At 51.5% G+C, this 25,524-nt stretch overlaps 9 protein-coding genes across 9 annotated transcripts; 6 read left to right on the top strand and 3 right to left on the bottom strand.

Moving 5' to 3' along the window:
* Positions 1-1,602: 1,602 nt before the first annotated feature.
* PODANS_3_11197 (uncharacterized protein) lies at positions 1,603-2,689 on the top strand (the record flags this gene model as incomplete). Its single annotated transcript, XM_001903475.1, has 3 exons — positions 1,603-1,797; positions 1,882-2,345; positions 2,419-2,689. 3 exons carry the CDS (start codon positions 1,603-1,605, stop codon positions 2,687-2,689), a joined length of 930 nt encoding a protein of 309 aa, XP_001903510.1.
* A 3,179-nt stretch (positions 2,690-5,868) lies between these two features.
* Positions 5,869-6,600, top strand: PODANS_3_11193 (uncharacterized protein; the record flags this gene model as incomplete). Its single annotated transcript, XM_001903476.1, has 2 exons — positions 5,869-6,059; positions 6,261-6,600. The coding sequence occupies 2 exons, from the start codon at positions 5,869-5,871 to the stop codon at positions 6,598-6,600; spliced, it is 531 nt and encodes a 176-aa protein (XP_001903511.1).
* Positions 6,601-7,863: 1,263 nt separating this feature from the next.
* Positions 7,864-9,042, top strand: PODANS_3_11190 (uncharacterized protein; the record flags this gene model as incomplete). The annotated part of the gene is made up of 1 exon (XM_001903477.1): positions 7,864-9,042. One exon carries the CDS (start codon positions 7,864-7,866, stop codon positions 9,040-9,042), a length of 1,179 nt encoding a protein of 392 aa, XP_001903512.1.
* Positions 9,043-10,702: 1,660 nt separating this feature from the next.
* PODANS_3_11180 (uncharacterized protein) lies at positions 10,703-11,575 on the bottom strand (the record flags this gene model as incomplete). The annotated part of the gene is made up of 1 exon (XM_001903478.1): positions 10,703-11,575. One exon carries the CDS (start codon positions 11,573-11,575, stop codon positions 10,703-10,705), a length of 873 nt encoding a protein of 290 aa, XP_001903513.1.
* A 2,262-nt stretch (positions 11,576-13,837) lies between these two features.
* Positions 13,838-15,136, top strand: PODANS_3_11170 (uncharacterized protein; the record flags this gene model as incomplete). The annotated part of the gene is made up of 2 exons (XM_001903479.1): positions 13,838-14,164; positions 14,231-15,136. The coding sequence occupies 2 exons, from the start codon at positions 13,838-13,840 to the stop codon at positions 15,134-15,136; spliced, it is 1,233 nt and encodes a 410-aa protein (XP_001903514.1).
* On the bottom strand, positions 15,133-16,439 carry PODANS_3_11160 (uncharacterized protein; the record flags this gene model as incomplete). Its single annotated transcript, XM_001903480.1, has 2 exons — positions 15,133-15,376; positions 15,430-16,439. 2 exons carry the CDS (start codon positions 16,437-16,439, stop codon positions 15,133-15,135), a joined length of 1,254 nt encoding a protein of 417 aa, XP_001903515.1.
* Positions 16,440-16,823: 384 nt separating this feature from the next.
* On the top strand, positions 16,824-19,213 carry PODANS_3_11150 (uncharacterized protein; the record flags this gene model as incomplete). Its single annotated transcript, XM_001903481.1, has 3 exons — positions 16,824-16,876; positions 16,987-18,366; positions 18,421-19,213. Coding segments are annotated over 3 exons (2,226 nt in total), but the record flags the coding sequence as incomplete, so codon positions are not given.
* Positions 19,214-19,469: 256 nt separating this feature from the next.
* Positions 19,470-22,738, top strand: PODANS_3_11140 (uncharacterized protein; the record flags this gene model as incomplete). The annotated part of the gene is made up of 6 exons (XM_001903482.1): positions 19,470-19,583; positions 19,654-19,824; positions 20,106-20,372; positions 20,549-20,789; positions 20,862-22,120; positions 22,175-22,738. The coding sequence occupies 6 exons, from the start codon at positions 19,470-19,472 to the stop codon at positions 22,736-22,738; spliced, it is 2,616 nt and encodes an 871-aa protein (XP_001903517.1).
* A 16-nt stretch (positions 22,739-22,754) lies between these two features.
* Positions 22,755-24,730, bottom strand: PODANS_3_11130 (uncharacterized protein; the record flags this gene model as incomplete). Its single annotated transcript, XM_001903483.1, has 2 exons — positions 22,755-24,227; positions 24,548-24,730. The coding sequence occupies 2 exons, from the start codon at positions 24,728-24,730 to the stop codon at positions 22,755-22,757; spliced, it is 1,656 nt and encodes a 551-aa protein (XP_001903518.1).
* Positions 24,731-25,524: the final 794 nt, after the last annotated feature.

The following is a 25,524-nucleotide window of genomic DNA, read 5'->3' on the forward strand; positions in this document are numbered from 1 at the left end:
CGCTTGGAGTTCGATGTACCACATGTCAGCGAGAACCCGGCGTTCATCTAGCATCAAACCACCCATGAGGTATGCGTGGCTTACAGACCCAGTTAAATCCGACCAGTGAAATGCAAACCGCTGAGAGGAGAGCCCCAAGAGCCTATGCCCGGGGCTGGTGAGCTTGGCAGTGCCTAAACCAGCGCCACCTTTCCACGTGCCAGGCAGGTTTATCACACAGATTAAGACTTTCTTTGCCGGAAAACCCGTTTCTCGTCACGCGTAGCTTTTGAATCTATCACACATTGATGGCGTGGAAGCCAGAAAATTGTCCCAAAGTCTGATCATGTCTTCGACCAGTACAAAGCGTGCTGTCAATCTTCTTCCAATCCTTTGCTCACCAGTCTACCATCATCTACATCTTAAAATAAACTTATATTTCCTGCCCCCTATCCTACCAACCGACTAAAACTATAACGCTATTATTAAAAAACCCTGACCGGCCGAATCCGGTTTGGAGGGTCTCAGGTCGTTTGAGTGGCGGATGCTTTATTTTATCGAAGCATTCGGTCTTTTCACAGATCCAGAGAGGTGACCTAGTTACAGGTGCTGACCTTTCTGTCTTGTACTAGACCTCCTCCCCACCCTTCCACAACGCCTTGCGAGCCAGGAAAAGACATGTCAGATATCATCGCCCGAATCATCGTGCGTGACGAGCAGGTTGATCCGAGGCTATCAATACGTACCTACCAGTTTGAAACACCGAAATGGTCGCTATGGCAAAGGCTTCGCGGGACCGCCATTTGTGAATGCAGGAGCTTCTGGTATTGGAATGTCCTGCCGAGACTGGACGACCTGCGGATATCGCTACAAGAGTTGGTAGGAATGGAGGGACGATACATTAGACCGTTTCTGCGTCGTATGCTTCACGCAAAGTACGAGGCTGATTGGGCTCACAAACAGTACGAAGGTGATTGGGATCACGAAGAGTGGAGTGGAGATTGTGATCAGGAAGGTGATTCTGATTGGTCATTGTAATTGGGGACTGAGGGGTTGGTTTGCATATAGAAGCAATTTACAGACTTGTCTTGATCTTAACGCAACCTCCTGATTGCCCTAGAGATTCAAAGATCGACCTGGTATTATTTTCACCCATCATGAGGTTCTCTTTGGAGAAGCGTAATTCTAACTTTGAGGATATGCGGGGTCCGAAGCTCAACTTCAGCCTTTTTTGTTAGACTTTTTTCGCGTCTGCAAAGTGGACATAGGGAGCCTGAGGCTCGTGACTCTACTGTACAGAAGCCTATCATCATGGAAATGACTTTGATACTTTGGGTGGTGTTAAGGGTTAGCCATGTGGGTCAAATGGTGGTTTTGGGTTTGACACAGATGGATGTGTGAAACCTAATACTGCGCTGAACTCTACCTTAACCGTTTGTTAAATTATTACCTTCACGATTCATTTTTATTTCTTGATTCGTTTCTCCCTTGTCCCTCAACCATCATCATCATATACCATTTGTCAACGACAGCCAGTAGCCACTCCCTCGCGTGCAGACGATATATCTGAAGTCAGCGTCCTGACCAATCACCGCTCACTAAGGCCAGTCGGTCGTCTACAAAATGACTATCTTGGACAAGTTCTCGCATCGGGTACAAAAATCGTCGTTGAATATCCTCCAAAGACTTCCTAGGCCCTGCAATGTCTTCTCGGAGCACTTGGTAAAGGAGGCACAGCCAGAAGCGGTTGCTCAAATACCAGAGGGCGAAGAGAAGGAATGCCTCGAACACGAGCTGGAGGATAGTGAAGAGGAATGGGTACGCAGGTGCCAGGTAAGACTCCATGTAACGCCATGCGTTGATTGTGGTATCATTATCGGAATCTAACAGGCCTACCTACAGGCAATCCACCGGGATGGCGGAGCGTGTAATATAGAGGCAGTTACCTGCAACTTCCACTGTCAGCACCACGAAGAACTCAGACAAGCACTCCAGCGACAGATCAACGAAGGTAAGGAGAGGGTCGAAGGGTGCTATCAGAGACTGCCTTTTGAAGAGTTGGAGAGCGAGCACTTCCCGGGTGGAAGCGGAGAAGCCTTGGAGGCTCTCAACTTCCACAACTCCGTCATCGCCCGCCGCTACCTGGTCACGATGATATTTTACCCCAACCCTTATCCTACGTGGTGTGAACCCGAGGATGGCCACTTTCAATACATCCGCTCTCTGCAGTGGCGTCGGGACGCACTGGTTGATTTCGTGCGGGAGCAGAGGGAGAAAGAGGGCTTCGACCTTTCTGCGTACAAGTCGGTGGAAAGATGGGTTGCTGATTTGGCTGAAGAGCATCATCTCTTTGACCAGCCTGAACGGTAAGTGGATGACTGCACCCAAGTTCTCGTGCCCGTCCAATGTCAAACTAATCTAACGACTGTGGTTTTCTAGGGACTTGCCAAGAGAAGGAATGGAATATGGCTGCGATTCGAAGGGTGTTCTCGCCAAGATTGTGGAAAGAACCCACGAGCATGATCCCCGCCAGGAGAAACCACAAAAGCCGAAACCATACGTGCGGACAGAAGAGGAGTGGAATGAGTGGATTGAAAAGACGAATAGGGAATATTGTCTTGATACTAGCCGTGACGAGGAGGAGGCTGCTAGACAACTTGAATGGGCCGAAGAATCGGTCGATTTTGTGCCAGATGAAACTCCCTGGTAGAGGCCCGATGGCTTCTGGAGTGCTGAACACACACCTTGGATAACATGTTGAATGCATTCTTTGCGTTTACTCTTTCTGACATATTATACATTACAACCTCACTTTGCTGTTTTGCTACGATTGAGCTCTGGCTTAGGGGCTTTGGCCTTTTTTTTTTTTTCCTGACAGGGTGTGTTTGGAAGATTCCAAGTTGTTCAAGGTTTGACAGCATTTTTTAACGTTTTTGTTTCAAACTATTGGGTGAAGATTTTCTCGAGTTACCAATAAACATCCTGAAAATCTTGATGTGCCTCACAAGTCGTCCGTCCATGTCCCGTCACATTGACCGATTGAAATTTTACTCTGTCGCATCAAGCTCAGGGTCCAAACATCATTATGGTTGCAACTATAGACTTTCCACCTCATCTATATCCAGTGAACTCTATGATTAATAAAGACACATTACGAAGACATGTGGCCTCAGAATCCCGCGGGTATTGCACTAGACAAACCTTCACTTGGCTTTCCGGTGGCTTCGCAATCTGGTTGGGCGTGCATGAGAGTTACCAGACACATTTAAGTTAGGAGAGCATGACGGACCCAAACACCTCGTTGCCTGTCGAGCAACTAAGACATGGAGAAGGCCCATTGTTGATCACGAAGTCATTGGTGATGATGAAGATTTAGCAGTGACAGTTAGCTACCTTACCTTATATTTATATGTTTTCCGTACAGTATTTCGGTCCTAGTATTTGTTGCTCAAACTTTCAATTAGTAGGTACTATAGCTTTTTAGACCAAGCCATTATTGACAGTAAACCTAACAGAAGAGGTCTCTGGCTAGTTTCCTTGTAGGGACTGATCCTGTCTTGGCTTTTGTCGTGGAAGAACAGCATCACACCTCTGAACTGAGCTAGGTAGGGATCGATTCCATATATCAACTCACGCTTATCAACTTGGGTTTTTATGCCGGACGGAGGTCGGGTGACTGCTTATGATGGTGGTTGGACGTACGATATTCACTGAGTATCAACCGCTATTCATCAAGCATTCACTGCAAGCCAGGAAGAGCATACTCATTATAGTTCAACACATATACAACGCTTTCAGGCTTATTTGCCCCACAGATATATCACAGGTGCCCCCAACCTAAAATTCCCTTCGATTTGGTTTGGCATGGCTAGAGCCTAATAGTATAGATATAAAATAACCTTTTTCATGAAGCAACTGTCGGCGTTCTCTCTCTTTTCTCTCCCACCTTCTCTTTATTCAGCTGCATTCTATCAGTATTAATTGCTAGGTCACTTGTATCACTAACTCTAACAAGGAGTCCTTCACAAATCAATTCCCGTGAACTCAAGACCACGTACAAACCAGCTGGGACACCAAAATGGCCTCCGAAGACTCGTTCCCAAGCGATAAATGCAAGGTAAGCTTTCCCGCCTCCACACGGTACCTGGACCAATACTCTTATCATTCACAGGCGCTTCACAAAGACGCTTTTCGCTGCGAGCAGCCGACAGCGTCCGAGTCTCCATGGTGTCATAAGCACCAAAGGCAGAAGATGTCATCTACGGGTTGACTTAATAGCACAAGGGGTAGGTTAATACTTACGACTACCTTAAGATCTCGCCTTTAAATAATCCCGCGCATGCTGGCGAGGTACTTACCTTCTATAACCAAGTTATTGCGTTAAGGATCCTTACGTCTATCTGCTTCTTCCCTTCGGTGGAGGGAATTGATCGTGGCCACAATATATGGCTTACCCATCTGGGTCGCAGAAGGGACAGCGCTATGTTCGCAGCTAGGAAGTATCGTCTGGAAGGCCTCTCCGTCGATCTGGAACCTTACATCTCAGTGAGCGAGTGGATTCAGCGCCTTAGACAGCAACATGATCTTCTCGAGGATCCAGATCGGTAAGGACCATTGTGATCCATAATCCTGTTTAGTTTTGATATAGTCACTATTTTGGCCTCCAGGAACCGTGAAGATGCAATCCCATGGGAGTGTCAATGGGTGGAAGATGATCAACGAAGTCCGTTTCCTTGGTAGTTGGATCAAGTACGAATACCACGCTACCGTGAAGCCCACCTTCGTCGTGTTCTCCGGTCTATGGGTACTTGCTTCAAGCGCGAGAAAATAATAGAGAGTTGGTACGAGGCAGTGGAAGGGGATTGGGGAGAGACAAAATAAGGGGATTGGTAGCGAGACTTGGACGCGTGAGTTAGGTACAAAAAAGAGCAGGACAGGCAAAGCACAAGGAAAGCACTCACTTCACAGAGCTATCCTAGTCTGGTAATACCTAACTTCAGGTGGTTTCTGCCTTTCAGTCCAGCCAGCTCTTTAGCTAAATCCAAAAGTCAAACCCCAACATGCTTTTATTCAGCGCCGCTGTGCTGTTTGTGCCTATGCTCTCCACTATATCTGTATGATCTGGTGGATGGATTTGTTGTCCCTCATTATGGCCCCCTGAACCCCTGAATTGGCTTGGCACAGATACGAGGACCCTACCCTTGAGACAAGAAACTGCAAGCAGTGCAGGGTATAACGGCTCCATTAATGTGGTTGTGATGTTTGATATCTACTCGTTTAAAATGATCTTCAAAGTCAATCGGGATTTCTCCTTCTGCATGGGAGTGGGTTGGTCACAGCATCCAGCCATGATGATGCGCTCGGCCGTAACTCCCATCCTTCCTTCCCAGCCGTGTTCTCATCCCGTTTTGGGCTCCCCGCCTTCGTCATCGTCTGCGGGGCAGGGGCAGGAGAAGCCACTGCCAGGTGGTCTCAAACACCTGATGACCGGCATGACCCACCCATTCCAACAGTTGGGGAGCACGACAAAGAAATGCCTGAGAAGGCGTCGGTTAACTGGGCAGTCCGGTGAAGTAATCTCCCCATATTATTGAGTCGTCCCACCTGAGAATGATAAGACTCGCTCCACAGTCTCCGGACCGGTGGCTCTGGCACGACTTCCTGAAATCCTCGGCCAATCTAAGCAGCTCTGACATCAGGAGCTACTTCATGTTGCTCCGCTGCGGGCCGGGATGCGGATACTCAGAACTTTCATGAGGCCGCAGAGGCTCTTCAAGTGTGAGCACTAAAGTCCTCTTGTCTTCTTGAACTGAGAAGGGTTATTTTCCCATCAACATACATCACCCAGAACCACAACAAGTAAATCACACCAAACAACAGTCGCATCTCATGATCTCTTCCAAGATCGTCTCCTTCCTCGCCGCCGCCCTCGGCGCTGGCTCTGCCCTTGCTTCAGCTATCCCCGCTCTCGAGAAGAGACAGCGTGCTCCTGGCGCCAGCATCACCTACTACAAGGATGAGAATTTCCAGGGCGACAAGCAGTTATTTGACAAAGACCGCAAGGATATGCAGTGTTGTACGTATCTCCTTCTTCTCCGCAACTCCCTTCATTGGAGTCTTCACTGACGATGAGTTTCTGCAATAGACAACCTTCCCAGTGACTGGCAAAACACCATCAGCTCCTACACCAACCACAATCAGGTGGACTGGTGCTGTAGATGGTGGACGTGGGTAATCACGGTAACTTCTTGGGGATAACCACGGTTTCTGAATTGTTGCAGTGAGCTCGACTGTCCCGAGAAGTCGGAGCCCTTGAGCACCCAGACGGCCGACGCGCTGGGTGCCGGCAAGTGGAATGATGCAATCAAGTCGTATCGATGCGAAGCCAACGCTGAAGAGTTCTACTACAACCCACGTCCCGTGGCGGAGCGTGATGCCGAGCCTGCCATGCCTGAGCTGGAGGTGAAGGCTCAGGACAACGAGGGCTATGGCAGCGTCACCTTCTGCAAGGACCCCCTGTTCCAGGGCGAATGTTCCAGCTTTGGTCCCCCTGACAAGACTCTGCCTCTCGGCTCTTGTGGTGAGTGGTACGCCTTTGTGCCTGTAGCTTTGAAATGCTAACACATGTGCCCAAAGTCAACTTTGCCGATGAGTGGAAGGATGCCATCGATTCGTTCAGAAACGATGATAACAGCACCTGCTGCTCCTGGTTCACGTACGTAATACGAATCATCTTTGCTGATCAGCACCAGTTTCCTCTTCTTGTCAGCTAATCATCTTGTCTTAGTGGGCTCGACTGTGATGACAACCGTTTCCAGGCCACAGTTGCCACCAACATTACCGACACATACTTCCACGACCGCATCAAGGCAATCACATGCTGGGATGTCGCGGATACCGTGAGTTGCATGCGTGATGACTCGCCTGCCAAATAGGCTACCGCGGCATTGGAGAGATTGAAGGGTGCACCCAGCGGGACATGAGGTGATGGAAGGGTCTCGTACGGGGACGATAATATCAATCACATGAGGTGGCATTGAGACTAGGATCTAGATACTCTACCAGAGGTAGGGAGCTATCTAGACAGGGAATCGTAATCAATTTCGAGATGTCCAATGTCTGTCCACACTTGTTCTTAAGCACCGCAAATAGAGGCACAGCATGCTTATTTTCCATGCGGTGGTTGGCGCTTGCATTCCGGTTGGTCTCTTTTCACGCGGGGCTGTTGTTGGCCCTTGAAGATAACAACTGCGCCTCACCGGTGCAGCAACTGGGCCGCCAGAACCCCGCTGGTTGTTGGGATGATTTCAGATGCGGCGGGTTTCAAACGGGGGTACTTGTTTCAAACCAAGTACCGGCCTGGGCCCGACAAATGCAAATGGACTTTTGTTCACTGACGTCAAGGTCGTGTTGTGGTCTTTCTCGTCGGAGGACAAAAGCACTCTGACAGACGACCGGTCCATCACCCGCTGCCCACTTCAAGGTCACCCAGCCGGTTTTCACTGCCAGTGCATAAACGAGTATTAGCAGATTTGCGTGCCCTGCATGGCTTGCACTAACAGGGCTCCCAGCCAGAAGCCTCTGCTGTCCCGTTTCAGACCTCACGACCCCAGACTGCCGAAAGATGGCCACGATCATTCACACCTATTCAGCCATGCCCGTCTTGGAGCATGGGGACCACGATGGAGTCACCCTTCTGGCATCGACTTCAACCACTGTCAACATTCCCATATAAACAAACGGGCCTCCTTCCCCAGACTGATCGACGCACATCTCGAAAACAAAGCAGATCAGGAAAAATACTAGAACATCATCAAGTATTTTGCCCTGTTATTCCCTTCGTTATTAACCCACAAACATCCTCGACTCGCATTCAACAGTATCATGGACGTCGAGTTCAAGCCCAACAACAACTCCATCACCAGCGAATCTGCCCCACTGATCGAACCTGTCGATAGCGCCAGTGACCAGGACTTGTTCATGGTTCCCTTGAAAAGACCTTCTCCCAAGTTGCCGTCGTCTCGTTACAGAAACGTCCGCCCTCGCTCGCCTCCGCGCCCTCCAGCCACTCTCAAAAGAACGCCCCAACTACCCACTGGGGAGCAGATTAATCAACTCATCGCCATGGCTTATCAAAGTCCACCTCTGTCAGAACGTGCCGGTGATAAGATGGACGCCATCGTCAAAACACCACCAACAACAATGTTTGGATCGCCCATGATGTCCCCGGAACAGAACCAAGGACCATCCCTCTCCATGGTTTACCACAGTCCCCCCATGTCGAGCCGAAACATCAACGACAACCTCAACAGCACCGGTGCCAACTCCACTCCCGCCATCGGCGGTATTTTGTCACCCAACCCGAGTGACGACAACCACCACCCGGGAAAGTCATCCCCCAACATGGCCTCCACGACAAACGACAACCCCACCACCGCCCGCAACACCTCCCGTTCTGCCTCCCCCCAGCAGTCCACCAAAGCATCCTCTGTATACGACGCCCCCGACGACAAGAAGGAAGCCCAACCAACCACCACGACTCAACTCCCCCCTCCCATCCCACCCCTCTCCGCCTCCCGTCCCGCCCCCTTGAGGCCTTACAACCTCTCCCTAACCAAAGCCAACCTAGGCCTCGCCCTCCAACTCAACCCAACCCAAGACAGCAACCTTCTGGCCCCACCCATCGACCCAAACTGGGCATTAAACCCTGACTCTCCCATGGAGCGCGCCTCCCAGATGCGCGCCACCCCCGACAGTGCTTATGACAGAGCCAGACAGATGGAGATTAGGCGCTCGGAGTGGAAGCACATCGTTTATCGGTTTCCTGTCAAAGGGTCGGGGCACTGGGTGATTGATTGTGACTTGACCGAGAGCAGCCACGCCAGGCTGAGCGATGTCGCAGGACGGAGCTCGGAGGGGTTTGAGTGGAATGGGGATTATGAGCTGGCGAACATTTATAGGGTGCTGGCGCAGGCGCATAGGAAGGTGGGAGAGGAGATGAGGATGGAGAGGATTGGAGAGAGGAAGAAGGGTGTTACTGTGCAGACGGCTGTGGCGGCTTGAAGGGGGAGGTTTCTTTTGATGGGAGTTGATTAGAGCATTGCGATGGTGTTGGGGTTTTGCTATTCTTGTTTTGGTATTTTGTAGTTTTGGACGGTTTTGGATTCAGGTGTAATTGGAACGATGGAGGGGAAGCTACATAGGATACAATGCTTAAGCTTGGTTGATCTCAAGCAAGAATATCAAGCAAGATGAAAAGTAGTTTTTGAATCACACACGCTGTTGTAACACCGGAATCTGGACACAATTCGTCATGTGACTTCTCACGGGTTTATCTGTCCTGAATTAGGTAGAGCTTAGGACTAGCTCATCTTCGGCTCCAGTCTATTCACCTCGCTCAGAGACTGCTTAAAGTCTGCTTACCTCGCTTATAGATTATTTAGAATTTACTTACCCTACTTAGAGCTAATTTAAATTATGTTGAAATAGGTGCTATTGAGGCCTGTAAATACAGGCTCAAATAGCTATCGGCGCAGTACACTGAGAGCGAAGAAGACTTTGACTGCAGCATTCGACAGTTGCCGGGTGTGACGAACCCCTATCCAGAACCTCTGAAAGGGACACTGGTTGAAGGCACTTCTGAACAATCCTAGTTCGGTACAGCTAAACAGTGTACAATAATGGCTTGTCTCAATCACAACAGTTTAGATACCAACGATTGTGACTTGTATTACATACTGCGGAACTGTCTATCTACACCAGTCAGTTTCTTCGTATATATAGACCTCGGGACCGTGAGGTGCTCGCCCTGCTACGGCCCCGATCACCCTTAGCATCTTGCATCCTGCAAGTGCTCGTGAGCCTTGGCGCCATAGCACTTTTGTCCAACTCTGATTGGCTGTTCCCTGACTTCCTTAATGATTGGGCTGGGGACGTCCTGCGCCCCACATGTGGCGCGGCCTGCTGTTGGGTTAACTGTGACATAAACTCGGTTATCGATTTTACTACTGTTGGAAATACCCTCTAAAAGCTAGCAGAACGAAGGTAACGAAAAAGGACGATTAGAGACGATAGGATCCTCTGTCGGACGGTACTACTAGTTAAAACAGTGGTGAAATTATCGAAATACTGATTAGAGAAGCTTAAAAGGGACTTTTAACCTGTTGTACATCCGCAGAGATGTGTAATAGTCAATGATATTCTTAGATACTTTTACAAGCAGCTTGTCACAGACCAACCATATAGCAAGGCAGAGTGGAGACTGCAGCAAGCCGTGGTGGCCAATCAAGTGAAAGACAACGGCGGGGCTGCAGGACAGTGGGGCGCTCACTTGTTGATCGAGGTGAGCCAGGTACGGAGGTACTTAGAGGATTGAGGTCTATATATACGGAGGAACTGGCTGGTGTAGACAGACAGTTCCGCAGTATGCAATCACAGCTTGTATTCACGGTATCTTGTGTTTACATTGAGACATCTTGTTGTGCACTGTTTAGCCGCACCGAACCAATTGTCAGAAGCAGCCTTCAACCAGTATCCCTTTCAGAGGTTCTGTACAGGGGTTCGTCACACAGCTCCGGAGAGCAAAAGCCTTCCTTATCCTTCACCAATAAGCAGGCCTCAGGGCCGAAGCCCTGAAGCAACCTGCTTGAATAATCCGCCGGGAGCAATACCTCCCACATTTTTCCTTGTAGCTGACGGCTACGATCTCTATAACCTTTACCCCTTACGATATGGTTGCTACTGCAGCCTCCTTCTTCCACTTAAGTTGCTTGGGTGCCCGACAGTCCTTCTTAAAGTGTCCTGTCTTCCCACAGTTAAAACACTTGAGGTTATCCCTGCCCTGGCCCCAGCCCTGAGGCCTGTGTTGCTGAAAAGCGTCGACCTCTATAGGGCCTGCGTGGGTAGTGCTGGAGTAGCCAGTACTGGGGTATTGCCGTTTGCGCTTATCGTTGGAACGGTTGTTGCCGTAGTGACCCCGCGTATTGCCTCTCTTCTCCGTGCGACGCTGGAACTGCCTATCGTCGATACGTATGGCCATGGCGATATACTTGTCGATAGTGTCGGGTCTCGACTTCATACATAACTCACCCTTTACTTCTTCCTTGAGGCCGTTGTAGAAAAACTGCATCAACCCCGCATCGTTGATTTTGCTGCGTAGGCTGTCGATCTTGAACGCAGCCGCGTAGTCGGCTGCTGAGCGTGTCTGGCGCAGGCTTGCGAGATTCTCCTGCGCACGCCTTTTCTCATCGTACTCTCCAAACACTTCCTTGAGTCTGCTGGCTGCGAACAGCACCTTGGACTCCTCGGTGGTGAACATGTCTGGGTAGTGACGAGAATAGGTCTTGAGCTGGATTGGGAACCCTCTAAGCTCCCCCTTCCCGCCGCCATAGCGCTCTGGTACCGGGAACTTAGCCACCTGTCTCGGGCCTGGGTGGATCGCAGTGATCTGATCCTCGGTCTGCTCGGTCCGGCCCTCGAGCTCTCGAATGCGTGCGATAAGCTGCTCGAAGGTGGAGATTTCCGATGCGGTGGTATGTCCCGTGGTGGGCGGCGTAGCAGTAACGCCTTCCATCTGAACGTTCATGTGGTCGGCCATGGTGGTGGTAAGGTAGCATTCAACTTATCTGTGACAGAGTTAAAGTGAATATACAACATATGACGAACCCCTATCCAAAACCTCTAAAAGGGATAGTAGTCGAAGGCGCTTCAGAACAATCCTGGTTCGGTACAGCTAAACAGTGTACAACAATGGCTTGTCTCAATCACAATAATCAAGATACCAACTGTGACAAGGGCTGCATATCAGGGCTTGGAACCGTGGTTCAATTCAGCTAATAATCTTCAATGGCCTCGAACAGCTTGATGAAGAAGAAGATTTAGGAATACAAATAGGTCCAGAGGACGCGTCTTTATCCATCATCAAGTGGTCCGTACCCTCAGGCCACTGCCAAGGCCTTTAATATAACCAGTTGACCAATACCTTTCCTTTGATAGCCGCGAGGCCCTTAATTGCCTCACTTCCAACCACTGGCTCACGGCGTGCAGGTAGATTGCAGTTGGGCCGTGGTGTGGCGTCACGGCTTGACACTTAGTGGGGCGCGGGGCGCACCACGGACCAATCAGAACAGGATCAATGGGATCGAGGATCGATCCAGGAGAGTCAACCCCAAAAGGGACAGTATCGATCACTTCTCCCAGCGTAGGCTCACCATGGATCACGGTGCCAAGAGTGATCCTGCGTCACCTTAGGATCACTTTGATCACCACGCTCCTAGCGCTCCCAGGCGCTCCACCTCCCATTGGTTCCTTTAACGATTGGCTGGGCACGTCCTCTGCCCCGCATACTCTTCAAACTGCCCGCTGGCTTAACTGTGACACTACGGCACGTTGTCACGAGATAAGTAGGGGCGGCTCGCTTCCATACCTTTCTAGGTAAGACGTATGCTTCGAGTCGATGCTCCGCCTCCCGAAGGAGAGTGCAGTCTTTAGATTCCCTGTCCGGTTAAGATTTCCACGCAGGTATGGGTCTCGGCCTTTGGGATTATACACAAACAGCACCCCAGCCGGAGCCGCCTAGCACTACGGTACATCACCACAATAGTGGTCTACATTGTGCTCCCATCTCCTAGCGGGCCTTCTTCCTCAACAAACCCCTCGTCTGCGGTGCATCAGCTTGTAAGATATCCTCCTTAATCTTCCAGACTTAGTAACAGTGGCCAGGGCAACTCCAGTTCAGCAAGGACGCGTTCGTGCATGCTAATGGGTGTCACAATACATGTAAACTGGGATATAGCAATACAGTATCAGTCTATCTGCGTTTATATTACAACTAAGGACCTGACACTGGGTTGCATATAAGGTGTAGCGTTCGAAAGCGGATTGAATCCGGCGGAAATTTTGGAATCGGAGAACCTTAGGTATTTGAAGCGGTTTTAGTTTGGTGATACCATTAATTTTGTTATTCTGGTGGACTTGTTATAAGTGTGGTGAGCGATGGCCTGGATCATAATGACCGGTATTTCCTATAAACTGGGACTGGCAGCTGAGGCCAGGGGAAACTGGATTGGACCGGTGAATTATCCCGAGAAGTTGTTATCCACGCATGTCTGCATTATGCAATCCTGTGGTACTGTAGTGGTAGCGGGAGTGGACGATGGCCACCCTCTGACCTAACACTCCTGATCAGGACTCGCCAGGTCTTGACCTCTTACATGCGCGAGAGATATAGTCCCGCCTTACGCTCCAGGAATCCAGTCAGATATTCATTTTCAAGAACCTTGGCATACGATGGGCGACGACAGTTTGTGGATGCCTGAAGGGACTTGACAAACCGGATATCTTACAGTACAATACTACAGTGACAACGATACAGTATAAGGACAATGCTGGCAGCCGGCCCCGAGCGGACCTTCTTTTGAGTTTTGGCCGGTGGTCGCCCCCCCCTCCCCTCACGCCACCCACGGAAAATACCGAGAATGCTCAACAACGGCAAGCAGGGTTTGTGGGTTCTCAGTCTCGCTTGCTTCTTTTTATCAACCGCGGCCCTGAAACGTAAGAACTCGGTTGTTAGTCATAGGTATCCGGGTTGTCGCGGCACTGTTACCAATTTTGAAGGAAAGATAATGCCGACGACACGGGGGTCGACCCCGCTCAACTGTACGACATCGCCAATCCGCCGTTGCATGAGGCGTTTTTACTACACAGATTGTCGAGTAGCCCTTATCGCGAATCAACGGTTGGGAATATGTCATCACAGGTTGGCGGGCCTTCACCTTGCACGGTACACTGAGGCAATCAGATGCCTGGAGCACATTGCTTTCACTAGCTATCCCAGCAAACGTCACCTCTGAGAGCATCAATGCTGGCCCCGTCGTCTGCCAGAGCCCTCCTTCGCCGCCCCCCATTTCCAACTGGATTTGGGGGGCAAACTCCGATAGTCGGAGCTTCGAGTCGCTGGCTGACGACACTCGGTCACCGCCGACAACAATCCACAGCTACCGCAGACGCAACAGCAAACGCAAACGATCAGGATGTAGCATCTATCCACGACAATGTCGAGCATCAACAGTGGGCGAGACAGGTTCTGCGGGATGCCGTTGCTGCCGCGGCGCCGAGATATACCTGGTCAAAGGAAGAGACGGCGGCCATCTACCACCAGCCCCTGATGGAACTTGCATTCCAAGCGGTGAGATACATGGCTCGATCCGTGTGCTCAAAGCTGTCACTAATTCCCGGTATCAAATGAATGCAGGCCCAAGTCCACCGTCGATTCCATAACCCGTCCGAAGTCCAGCTCTGCACCCTCATGAACATCAAGACAGGAGGCTGCAGCGAGGATTGTTCCTACTGCGCCCAGTCGACTCGCTACCAAAAAGGCACCGGCCTCCAAGCCAAGCGTGTCGAAACCGTCGAGACAGTCCTTGAAGCCGCCCGTATAGCCAAGGCCAATGGCAGCACACGCTTCTGCATGGGAGCCGCCTGGCGCGACATGCGTGGCCGCAACAACAGTCTGCGCAATGTGAAAGAGATGGTGTCGGGAGTGCGGGCCATGGGAATGGAGGTGTGCGTGACGCTGGGCATGATCGATGCCGAACAGGCCAAGGAGCTCCGCGAGGCTGGTCTCACAGCCTACAACCACAACCTCGACACGAGCCGCGAGTTCTACCCTAGCATCATCTCGACCCGTACCTACGACGAGCGTCTTGCTACCCTGGGCCATGTTCGCGATGCTGGGATCAACGTCTGCTCGGGGGGTATTCTGGGTCTGGGCGAGACCGACAAGGACAGGATTGGATTGCTGCATACCGCTGCCACGCTGCCGAGCCACCCGGAAAGTTTCCCAGTGAACGCGCTGGTCCCCATCAAGGGCACACCATTGGGCGACAGAAAGCCGATTGACTTCACCAGCATGCTGCGCACCATTGCCGCGGCGAGAATCATCATGCCGGCTACCATTATTCGTATCGCCGCGGGCCGCAAGACAATGACGGAGGAGCAACAAGCCATGTGCTTCATGGCTGGAGCCAATGCTGTCTTTACGGGAGAAAAGATGCTCACGACAGAGTGCAACGGATGGGATGATGATGCTGTATTGTTTGAACGTTGGGGCTTGCAACCGATGAAGAGCTTTGCAAAGTCGGTGGCGCGAGCTAGCTAGAGTCTCGACTTTGAAACATTCATCTGAGAAACTACCCATGATTCTATTGCTGACACTATCCCGACAGCCTCATCTGCAGTGTTGGCAGCGTGAAGGCATAGACGTATCCTCTCTGTTCCCTTGGGCACCGTTGGAGAGACAATAGGGCGCACCATGAATCCGTTCTGTTGACAGTGACCTGCTAGGCTGCGTGGATGATCGGTAAATACCGGGATAATGGAGGATTTTGGCTCAACCAAGCTGACGCGAAGTAAATGTGATGGAGGTTTCAGTCTCTCTACATCTCCATCAACAAGCAGTGGGCGTTCTTGACGAGGTTTTTGAGGCGATGAACCAGTGGCTCAGCTCCGCCGCTCATCATGAATTCGTAAGCGACCTCGATACTGATCAGAGACGGAAGCGCCATGGCAGTCGTGTAGATGAGCGTGCGAGCATAGTTGATCAAGTATGATCGGGTGATGTCAGAACACAAGATGAGCCCGCCCGAACAGCCCATCGCTTTGCCAAACCCCATCACCCTCGCCCACACTCGATCCTCGAGGCCCAGCTCGGACACTAGACCTTGGCCTCTTTCCCCAAAAACCCCTAACGAGTGAGCCTCATCGACGATAACAAGTCCGTTTCCTTTTGGCAGCCAACGTTCCACACAGTCTGTGATGTCTTTCAGGGGACAAACATCCCCATCCATGCTGTAGACACCCTCAACGGAAATAAAGACGTTTCTCTCCCCGGACTTGAAGAGATGCCCACCTGGTCTGCTGAGAAGGCCCACCAAGACCGTTTCCAGCGACTCGGGCTTCCGTTTTCCGTGCTCCACAGTCTCCTCGGTGCTCCAGACTGTGCTGTGCGCAAACGATAACTTTTCGGCAGCTCGGCTGAGACGCATCCCGTCGTGGATACTAGCGTGAACCAGCTCGTCGTACAGGACAACATCGTCTGGCTGCGGCACACAGCTGAAGAGTCCCACGTTGGCGTCCATGGCTGAGTTGAAGAGTAGGGAAGCAGGGGCACTGTGAAAGGCGGCGAGGGTTTTCTCGAGCGCTTCCGCCTTGGGTGAGTTTCCATCGAGGAGACGGGAGCCTCCTGAGCCGAGGAGAGATGGGGTGTTGGCGTGTGCGGCGTCTTGAAGTCGTGACAAAAACGTTTTTTTGACCGATGGCTGAGCAGACAGGGAGAGGTATGCGTTTGAGGAGAAGTCTGCTGTGCCGGGAGGGACGAGGGTCAGGCTGCGGAACATGTCGCGGGCCTTGCGGCGATCCAGGTGTTTATTGAGGGAGGCATCGAGTTGGTTGACTTGTGACATGGCGGCTGGATTTCTTACGGTGTTGAAGTTGGATGGTTGTTTCGCCGTTTCCAGATCCATCTTGCACAAAAGTATAATTATGTTATGACAATTGCAACCCAAAAAATGCCGTCCGATCTCGGTAAAAGGCTATGCCGATTCAACGCGCTCTCCGTGGGGGTCTTGCGGGTTGCTCGCTCGCTTGTTCGAATGCAACTTCATCTCCAGCATGCAAACATTGAACTTCACAACATCGCAGTCGAAATAAACCATGTCGCCGCAGTTGGGCGCTCTGCTGCACCGCTCGTTGCGTGTGTACCAAGTATGGGGCGCCAACACAGAAGTCGGCAAGACTGTCTTCAGCACCATTCTCTGCAAGTTGACCAGCGGCTACAAGCCGGATGAAAAAACAGCATTCCTCAAGCCCGTTTCTACCGGGCCAGCAGAGGAAGCAGACGGTCGGTGTAAGAACCATCTCGATGTTCCGACTCTGAGGGCCTTACTGATTCACAACATAGATGTCTAGACACCCTGTGGCTCCCCTGTATAAATGTCTGATGTCTCTTAGCCACATTTCAAAGTTTATACCGGGACTGGACTCACAGACGCTGTACCAGTTTGATCTTCCCGTGAGCCCTCATCTCGCAGCCCAGGTCTCCCAACAGAATACACCTTCAGACGAAGAGGTCCTCTGCAAGATCCATGGTTTTGCTTCCCGCCTCGCTTCCACTCACCCCGGATGGCTGTTTGTCGAAACCGCCGGCGGCGTGCACTCCCCTGGCCCTTCCGGCACCACACAAGCCGACCTCTACAGGCCACTTCGCCTCCCTGCCATCCTCATCGGCGACGCCAAGCTCGGCGGCATCTCCTCGACCATTTCGGCCTTCGAATCCCTCAAAATTCGTGGCTACGACGTGGAGTTGGTCCTCTTGTTCGAGGACAAGACCTACCAAAACCACAGCTATCTTACCCCTTATTTCCAACAAAAACACTCCATCCCCGTCCAGACAGTCCCCCTCCCTCCTCCACGTCTTTCGCCCTCTAACGACGTTAGCAACATGCAAACCTACTATACTACAGCTCTGAGTCTCCCCTCTCTCTCCGCCATCCCCTCGCGTCTTTCGTCGTTGCATCAAGCCCGCATTGCCCGCCTACAGTCCATGCCTGAGACTGCCTCCAAAACAATCTGGTACCCCTTCACCCAGCACCAGCAGCTCACCCCGGATAAAATCACCGTCATCGAATCGGCCAAGGACTCCCACTTTGACACTTTCCAGTCGGGTTCACCCAGCAAGTCACTGCTCCGGCCAATGTTTGACGGCTCAGCCTCGTGGTGGACCCAGGGCCTTGGCCATGGGAACCCAGCCCTTTCTCTTGCTGCTGCTTATGCGGCTGGTCGGTATGGGCATGTGATGTTTGCTGAGGCTGTCCATGAGCCTGCTCTCGCGTTGGCAGAGATGCTGATTACCGGGATGGGAAACAAGCGGTTGAAGAGGGTTTTCTACTCTGACAATGGGAGTACGGGGGTAGAAGTGGGGGTGAAGATGGCTTTGGGGGCTGCGAGGGCGAGGTATGGGTGGGCAGGGGAGGAAAAGGTTGGAGTGATTGGGCTCAAGGGGAGTTATCATGGGGATACCATCGGGGCGATGGACTGTAGCGAGCCGGGGGTGTTTAATGAGAAAGTGGAGTGGTATGAGGGAAAGGGAGCTTGGTTGGGGAGTCCGGGGGTGAGGTGTGAGAAGGGGGTTTGGGTTGTGGAGGGGGGAGGGGAGTTTAAGACGCTGGGTGATGTTTTTGATGTGGAGGGACGGGAGAAAAGGGGGGAGGGAAGGGGGTACGAGAAGGAGATCAGAGGAGTTTTGGAGAAGCTGGTGGGTGAAGAGGGGAAGAAGTTTGGGGCCTTGATTCTGGAGCCGGTTGTGTTGGGGGCGGGTGGGATGCATTTGGTGTAAGTTCCACGATGAATCAAGTGAGTTGTGATACTAACAGCTGTCTGCCACAGGGATCCCCTTTTTCAGCGGACGCTGGTTAAGGTCGTCCGACAATCACCAGAGCTATTCGGTAGAAAGCATCAACCAAACGACGAGCTGGATTGGAGCGGCCTTCCGGTTGTGTTTGACGAGGTCTTTACAGGAATTTATCGTCTCGGCCGCTTCAGTGCTGCCTCGTTTCTCGGCGTCGATCCTGACATTTCCGTCCACGCAAAGCTGCTGACTGGTGGTCTGCTGCCGCTCAGTGTCACCTTGGCATCTGAGAGCGTCTTCCGGTCGTTTTTGAGTGACGATAAGAGTGATGCCCTCTTGCACGGACACAGCTATACGGCTCACGCTGTTGGCTGCCAGGTAGCTTTGGAAAGTCTGAAGACAATGATGAAGATGGAAAAGAGTGGGGAGTGGGGTTGGGCTATTTCGTGTCAGCAGAAAAGCGACGATCAAACCCAGCATGCCAGCTCTGAGCAGGTTGCTGCGATTGCTGATTCCAGGGTTTGGTCGGTGTGGAGTCATGAGTTGGTTGAATGGCTTTCATGGCAGAAAGGGGTTGAAGGTGTGTGGGCGCTCGGAACGGTCCTGGCGATTCACATGGGCTCGGCGGGCGGTGTCGTAGGTGTAGGCTACAAGAGCACTGCTGCAAAGGGGCTTCAGGCTGCTTTGCTGAAGGCCTCTGAGGATGATGGCAGTGTGCATAGTCGTGTTTTGGGCAATGTGTTGTACCTGATGGCTGGGCAGACGACGACGGAGGAGAGTGTCAGGCGGGTTGAGAGGCTTGTTAAACAGGGTTTGGAGGATGGCACTTGATAGGTAAGGATCAAGTGTTTGCTAGGTACCTTAATAGGGAATAAAACTCACAGCCCACTACCATTGGCTACATTAACAGGTCAAGAATTCATAGTCCCGTGGCCAGGGAGTTTCAGGCACAGCGGAAACTGTGTACCTTATATGAATGGGTCAACACCCAGACCCCTTCGCTGCCCAACCCTGATAAGCGCGCTCCGTGCAGTCTCGTTTCGAGGATGTCTTGCAAGTACGCATCATAGCTAGCGTGAATATCAGCATGAATGAATCGCTTGGTGACCGACCCTCGCCAACAGGAGCTGACGCTTTTCGGTGTAACATGCGGGATCCTGGGGCCGACAAATATACGGTGGGCTGGATTTGTGCGCTTCCAGTTGAAATGGCAGCGGCGAAGGCCATGCTCGATGAAGTCCACGGTTGTTTTGACGCAGATGTCGCCCAAGGCGATTGATTCTAACTCGTACATTCTGGGGACCATTGACCGTCATCACATCGTCATTGCACGCCTATCGTCCGGTCATTATGGAACGAACAACGCAGCAATTGTGGTGAACAACATGCGTCGAACATTCCGTATAATGCAACTCGGCTTTATCGTCGGCATCGCTGGTGGTGTTCCTGGAAAAGCAGATATACAAGCGAGCTTCTCTCAATTTCTGAGATGCCTGAACTCGACATCGTCGGTAGGTTCCTCTCTAATCGTGTTTACCCAATCAACTCTACAGACCGCTCTTATATGAGATATTTCTGACCATTCTTTAGCAAGAGAAGAGACTATATGGAAATCACTCACATTCAAAGAACTCGACTCCTGTTTTATAGCCATCGGGGCCAACCACTCAGAAATGTGCCGTTGGTTATTAGATCATCCGACTACCAAGGCTGGCTCAATCAGTCTAGAAAACAACAGGACCACGGCTTCTTATGGATCAAGGGCAATCACAGTGCAGGAAAGTCCACCATTATGAAGTTCGTTTACAGTGAGCAAGTTCTACGCGCCAGCAGCGATGAAACTGTCATGGCATTTTTCTTCAACGCCAGAGGAGGTCCGATGGAACGCTCCCCGAAAGGGATGTATCGTTCGCTGCTTCACCAGCTCCTGGGATCCGACTCGTTGCCACAACTACGACCAATATTTCATGATTCAGCCCTCAAGCCACATGTCAGGTTGCAACTGGCGCAGACATACGAGCAAATATTCTCAAACAATCCATCTCCCACATAGGGGATTGACTGCCTCAAGGATTTGCTTCGCGTTGCCATCGACAGGCTTGCCGTTGAACAGGAATTGACGATTTCGTGGATGTATTAGACGAATGTGTTTCCGAAGAAGTTCAGGAAACGGTGGAACACTTTGAAGAGCTTGGAACTGCGGCAATTTCAAGTCAGAAGCAGTTGCGCATCTGTTTCTCAAGTCGCCACGATCCGCATATTGACATCGCACACCGGCAGGAGCTTGTTCTCGAGCTCCAGCACGGACATGAGCAGGATATATCTGCCTACATAGAAAACAAGCTCAGGATTGGCCTCATCGAGGGGGCAACACGGATCAAGCGGGAAGTGCAAAGAAAGGCCTCCGGTGTTTTCATATGAGTGGTCTTGGCGGTTAACCTCCTTCAAAGCGAAGTATAACGGAGGCCGCATGTTTGAGCTGGAAAGCAACTGTGGGTGCTGCCTCCCAAGTTGAGTGAGCTGTTCCGGGAAATCGTTCACCAAGGCAACGGAGACAACGGAGACGACGGGGCGAGATGCCTCCGACTACGTGTTCAATGGATTGGGTTTAGCCGGCGACAGCTGACGCTGCCTGGTTATTACTACACGGCTATTTGTGGGTTGAGTCCCGGGGAGCTGTCAGAATGGGACCCGAAACTCGTCACTGTTGAAGACATGAAGCGGTTCCTCCTTAGTTCGTCTAAAGGACTCGCCGAGTCGAACAAAACGGTCGATGATGGAAACAAATTCAGGGTTCAATTTATACACGAATCCGTCCGCGAGTATTTCTTGAAGCATGGTCTTGCGGAAATATTTCCAGGTTTGACTACAACAGCGCTGCGGCAGAAAGGTCATCTCGAACTACAAAGCTGCTGCCATAGTTATCTCGAGCATATCACCAAACTATTTGGAAACACCACGAAGACGCCTGAGAAGGACCGATGGGCTTTAATGGACTATGCAATGACCCACGCCCTCCATCATGCTGAAAATGTAGCTGCCGGTGGAGTTCCCCAAGCCTTGTTTCTGCGGGATTTCTCAGAGAAGTGCTTATTTTCTCCCGTTTTCAAGCAATGGAGGGCGGCGAGAGATTGTCCTACGAGCAATATTCCATACTTTCTCGCAGTGTGGGGATTTCCAACCTTGATAACCACGGCATTTCGGTCCAATAGCGATCTTAAGGTGGTCGATGATGGAATTGGTTATAAAAGCGCCTTTTTCGCTGCTTTAGAGAGAGGCGATTGTGGGGTGGTGAGGGCACTGTTACAGCTGGATGAGAAAAACGAACATCTAATGGCTTGGCTGAAATATGGCCCAGTCAGTCCAAAAATCCATCCGCTCTCCTGGGCAATCCGCGAAGAACACTACGGCCTCGCTAAACACATGATAGAAACGACAGATGGGATCAACGTGAACAGAGACTGGCCGATCAACTACGCCGCCGCAGCTGGCCAAGTGTCTTTGGTATCGCTATTATTGGAAACAGGGGCCGACCTCCGATACCATGATGATACTGGATATAAGACTTTATTTCTAGCTCTACTGTCTGGAGAAACGGCGCTCGTGTCACTACTTTTCCCCTTGGCCGATCATAGCTCGCAAACCATGAGACTGTTGCTTCTCCTGGCTGCGAAATACTGCCGTCTTCCTATGGTACGAACAGTAGTTAAAGCGCTATCTACCCTCGAGCTTGACTCTGTTAAATAGGGTGACATGTTAGCGGGTGGCCTACTTCAGGCTCTGTACTTTGAGCGTGCTCCTATCACGGAAATGTTGCTAGGCAAGGGAGTAAACATGAGCATTCCGACAAGGGGGCTTTTGCCTCTACAGACAGCAATTCGTCGTGGACTTGATCAAGTCGTGGTGCTACTTCTTCAAGGTGGCGCCGATGTCGATGCCAAGCAATGGAAGGGCCAAACAGCGTTATTACTTGCAGTTGAACGAGGTCACCTGGCTCTCGCCACAGCTCTTATGGACAAGTACGGGGCCAGGCTCGAACTCAAGGACGAGACCAAGCAGACGCAGTTATTACTGGCCTGCAAATTGGGGGACATAGCTATGGTTGAAGCTCTACTGGCAAGAGGCGCAAGAGTGGACAGGAGGGATATGAGGGGGAGGACCGCTTTGACACATGCAGCCATAGGCGGATACGAGAGGATCGTTGGACTTTTGCTCTGTCGTGGTGCCGACCCCAATGCTTCTGACGACGCCAGTGAAACGCCCTACTCGTTTGCGAGTCATCACATGCGTGGAATTTTCCATCGATATACGTACAACGGCAGGTATAACCTTGCCATGCTGCGAACGGAAAAGTAGAGCTTGAGAAAAGTTATCAAGTGATTTGTTGACACATCTCGCCCGTTGCTCTCAAAACTCTCAAATGCCTTTTCAAGCCTCTCAACTGCCTTAACGTTATCTTCAAAAGCCTACAACAACTACAGCCCTCGCCTTGATCAGATCGGCAGCCTACCAACTCGTCAGCACACCGTCGCGACAGCAGCAATAAGACACATACCTTCTCAGCAACAGCATAAACAGTCATACTCGTCGCCGCCCCTGGAATAGTAGGAAAAATACTCGTATCCACCACACTCAACCCCTTCACTCCATATACCTCCAACCCTTCATTCACCACACCCCCCCACTCCCTCGCCATTTTCGCGGCTGTCCCACTTGGGTGATACACACTCGGCACCAAGTTCTCTCTCAACCACCCCTTCAGCCCCTCATCAGACTGGTACCCCTTACCAGGCTGGCTTTCCCCCAAAGTCAAATCAACGTACTGCCTCAGTGTACTATCCGGACCGGTGTAAAACCTTCGATAGAACTTTATGTTTTCAGCCACAATGTCAAGATCAATCGGGTTGGAAGCAAAACGGTAGTCAACTATCGGTTCTGACAGCGGAGAGGAGAGGTTGAGAGTGACGGTGCCGCGAGATAGGCCGTGCATGAGCTGAGGAGCAGCAACGGGTAGGGCGCCGACGCCGGTGGCGGAGAAGGCAAAGTTTTTGTCTAACATGCCTGCGGCGTAGAGACGTTGTTGTTGGGCGTAGCCGGCGATGATGGTGGGGTGGATGTGTTTCGGGAGGAACTCGGAGGGGGACTGGGAGAGGTAGGAAGCGGCAAGGGATTGGTACCGGGTAGGGGAGATGCCTGGGAGGCCGAGCATGAGGTTGAGGCCGGGGCCGAAGAGGAAGGCTTCGATGGGGGGGAGGGTGGTGTTTACTTCTGGGTAGGGTGGGGGGGTTGTCCCTGGGATTGTTAGCTTCATCGGAGGGGATGAAAGACGGAACATACAGTTGAACTGAACTGCCGGCTGGTAAGCGTGGTCTTGCAAATTAGCGCCAACACCGGGAAGGTCGACTATGACGGGAATCTTCGCTTGCTTGAGAAGAGAAGCAGGGCCAATGCCACTCAACTGGAGGATCTGGGGGGTGTGGATGGCTCCAGCGGAGAGGACGATCTCTTTCCGAGCTCTGATAACCCTCTTACCACTCCCTTTCCGATTAATTTTGCCCTTCCCCTTGCCTTTGCCCTCGTGTGCTTCAGCCCAGCGAGGGGAGATCTCCACACCTTCTGCTGTCTTGCCCTTGAACACAACCTTTTCGACCCTGGTAGCGGTGAGCAGGTGGTAATTGTCCCTGTTAAGGCCGTCATAGTGTCCACTTCGAGAATATGACCGGTTGAAAGAGATCGGTTCCATTGATCTTGGTGTCCAGGCTAGTCCGAGGGTGCCAACCGAATGGTCGATGGGGATTTCCACACCAGGATATCCACGCAGGGCTTGATAGATCGGAACTGGGACCTGTCAACTCGTGATCTTCATCCAGCATTTGGACAAGAGAGGTTACTCACTGATAGCAGGCGTATGGCCCCTAGAAAATGTGGCAAAGATGCTGTGCTTGCTCGTGTTGGTTCCATAACTCCCTGCGTTGTATGTCATGTTGTAGACCCTGGCTATGTCTGGATGAGGCCCGCTACCAAGTTGGATGGCCTAGACTGTTAGAGACTATAATCTACGGCTCGCTGATTTGTGAGTATACCTTCCTGAAGTAAGGCTGAAGATCATCCCAATTCCAGCTACTGTCGTTGACACCGGAAAGCTCAGCCCTGGTATTGTTAGACCAGGCCAAATGAGTGCGGATTGTGTTCAACAAGAGGTGCAGACCAGTTGTTGTAGTCACGCTTGGTCCCTCGCTGAAACCCCTGAGCATTGACAGCTGAGCTGCCGCCCACAATGCACCCGACATCGACCGGAAAGGTACGGTTGTTCAAGTTCACCTGAGGAACAGAGGTGATGTTGTACATGTTCGTTCGGTTTCGGCGCCCATCGGGTTCTGCCAGGCTCACTCGTCAGCCAGTGCAATGCAGGGTCTCTAGGAAGACGCACCAATGATCCCATATTCGATGGCCAGGACAGTGTCTGTATTCATGTCAATGGCGGACTCCCTCCATCTCTGACCCAAGACTTACACTTTCCACTCTCGCTCAGTCGATCCGCAACAGTCAAACCGGCTGTCCCCCCACCGACCACCACGTAGTCGTAAACATCGTGAGCATCGTCCCGGTTATGAAGCAACGAGTAGGAATGAGGAGATGCCAAACAGTGGCCTAGGACAGTCAACCCCAACAATAATGCAGCTCGAGCCATGACTTGATTACTTGCAGTCGAGGTCGAAGAGGAGGAAGAACATGACCTGCTTGGTTTTATGCTCCCCAAATCCCATGTCAAATTCCTGGCTCGGCAGGTCGGACAATACCTGCCGAAAATACCGAAAGAATATTTGTATACATACTCAGGAATGTCAGCATCGAAGCCCTCAAAGGGGCATAGGCAGCATAGATCACTGTGGTGGTGGACCACTGAGAAGGCTGCCCGCCCCGTGTAACACAAGCCACGCCATAGATCCCAAATTGCATCCCAACTGAGGCGGTCAAGGATGCACGAATATGCCGCGGGGTTATATTGAGGTGAGAAATGGCTGGCAAGGGGAGCGAATCAGCTACAATGCCATGAGGTAAAAGAAGACCCTACATATTGCACAGAGACATGCCGGCACAGTTGGTTGCAACATGTCAAGAGGCTTGGGTGACATGAACCT

The sequence above is a fragment of the Podospora anserina genome, chromosome 3 (genome assembly GCF_000226545.1).
Source record: "Podospora anserina S mat+ genomic DNA chromosome 3, supercontig 3".
In the NCBI taxonomy this organism is placed as follows: Eukaryota; Fungi; Ascomycota; class Sordariomycetes; order Sordariales; family Podosporaceae; genus Podospora; species Podospora anserina.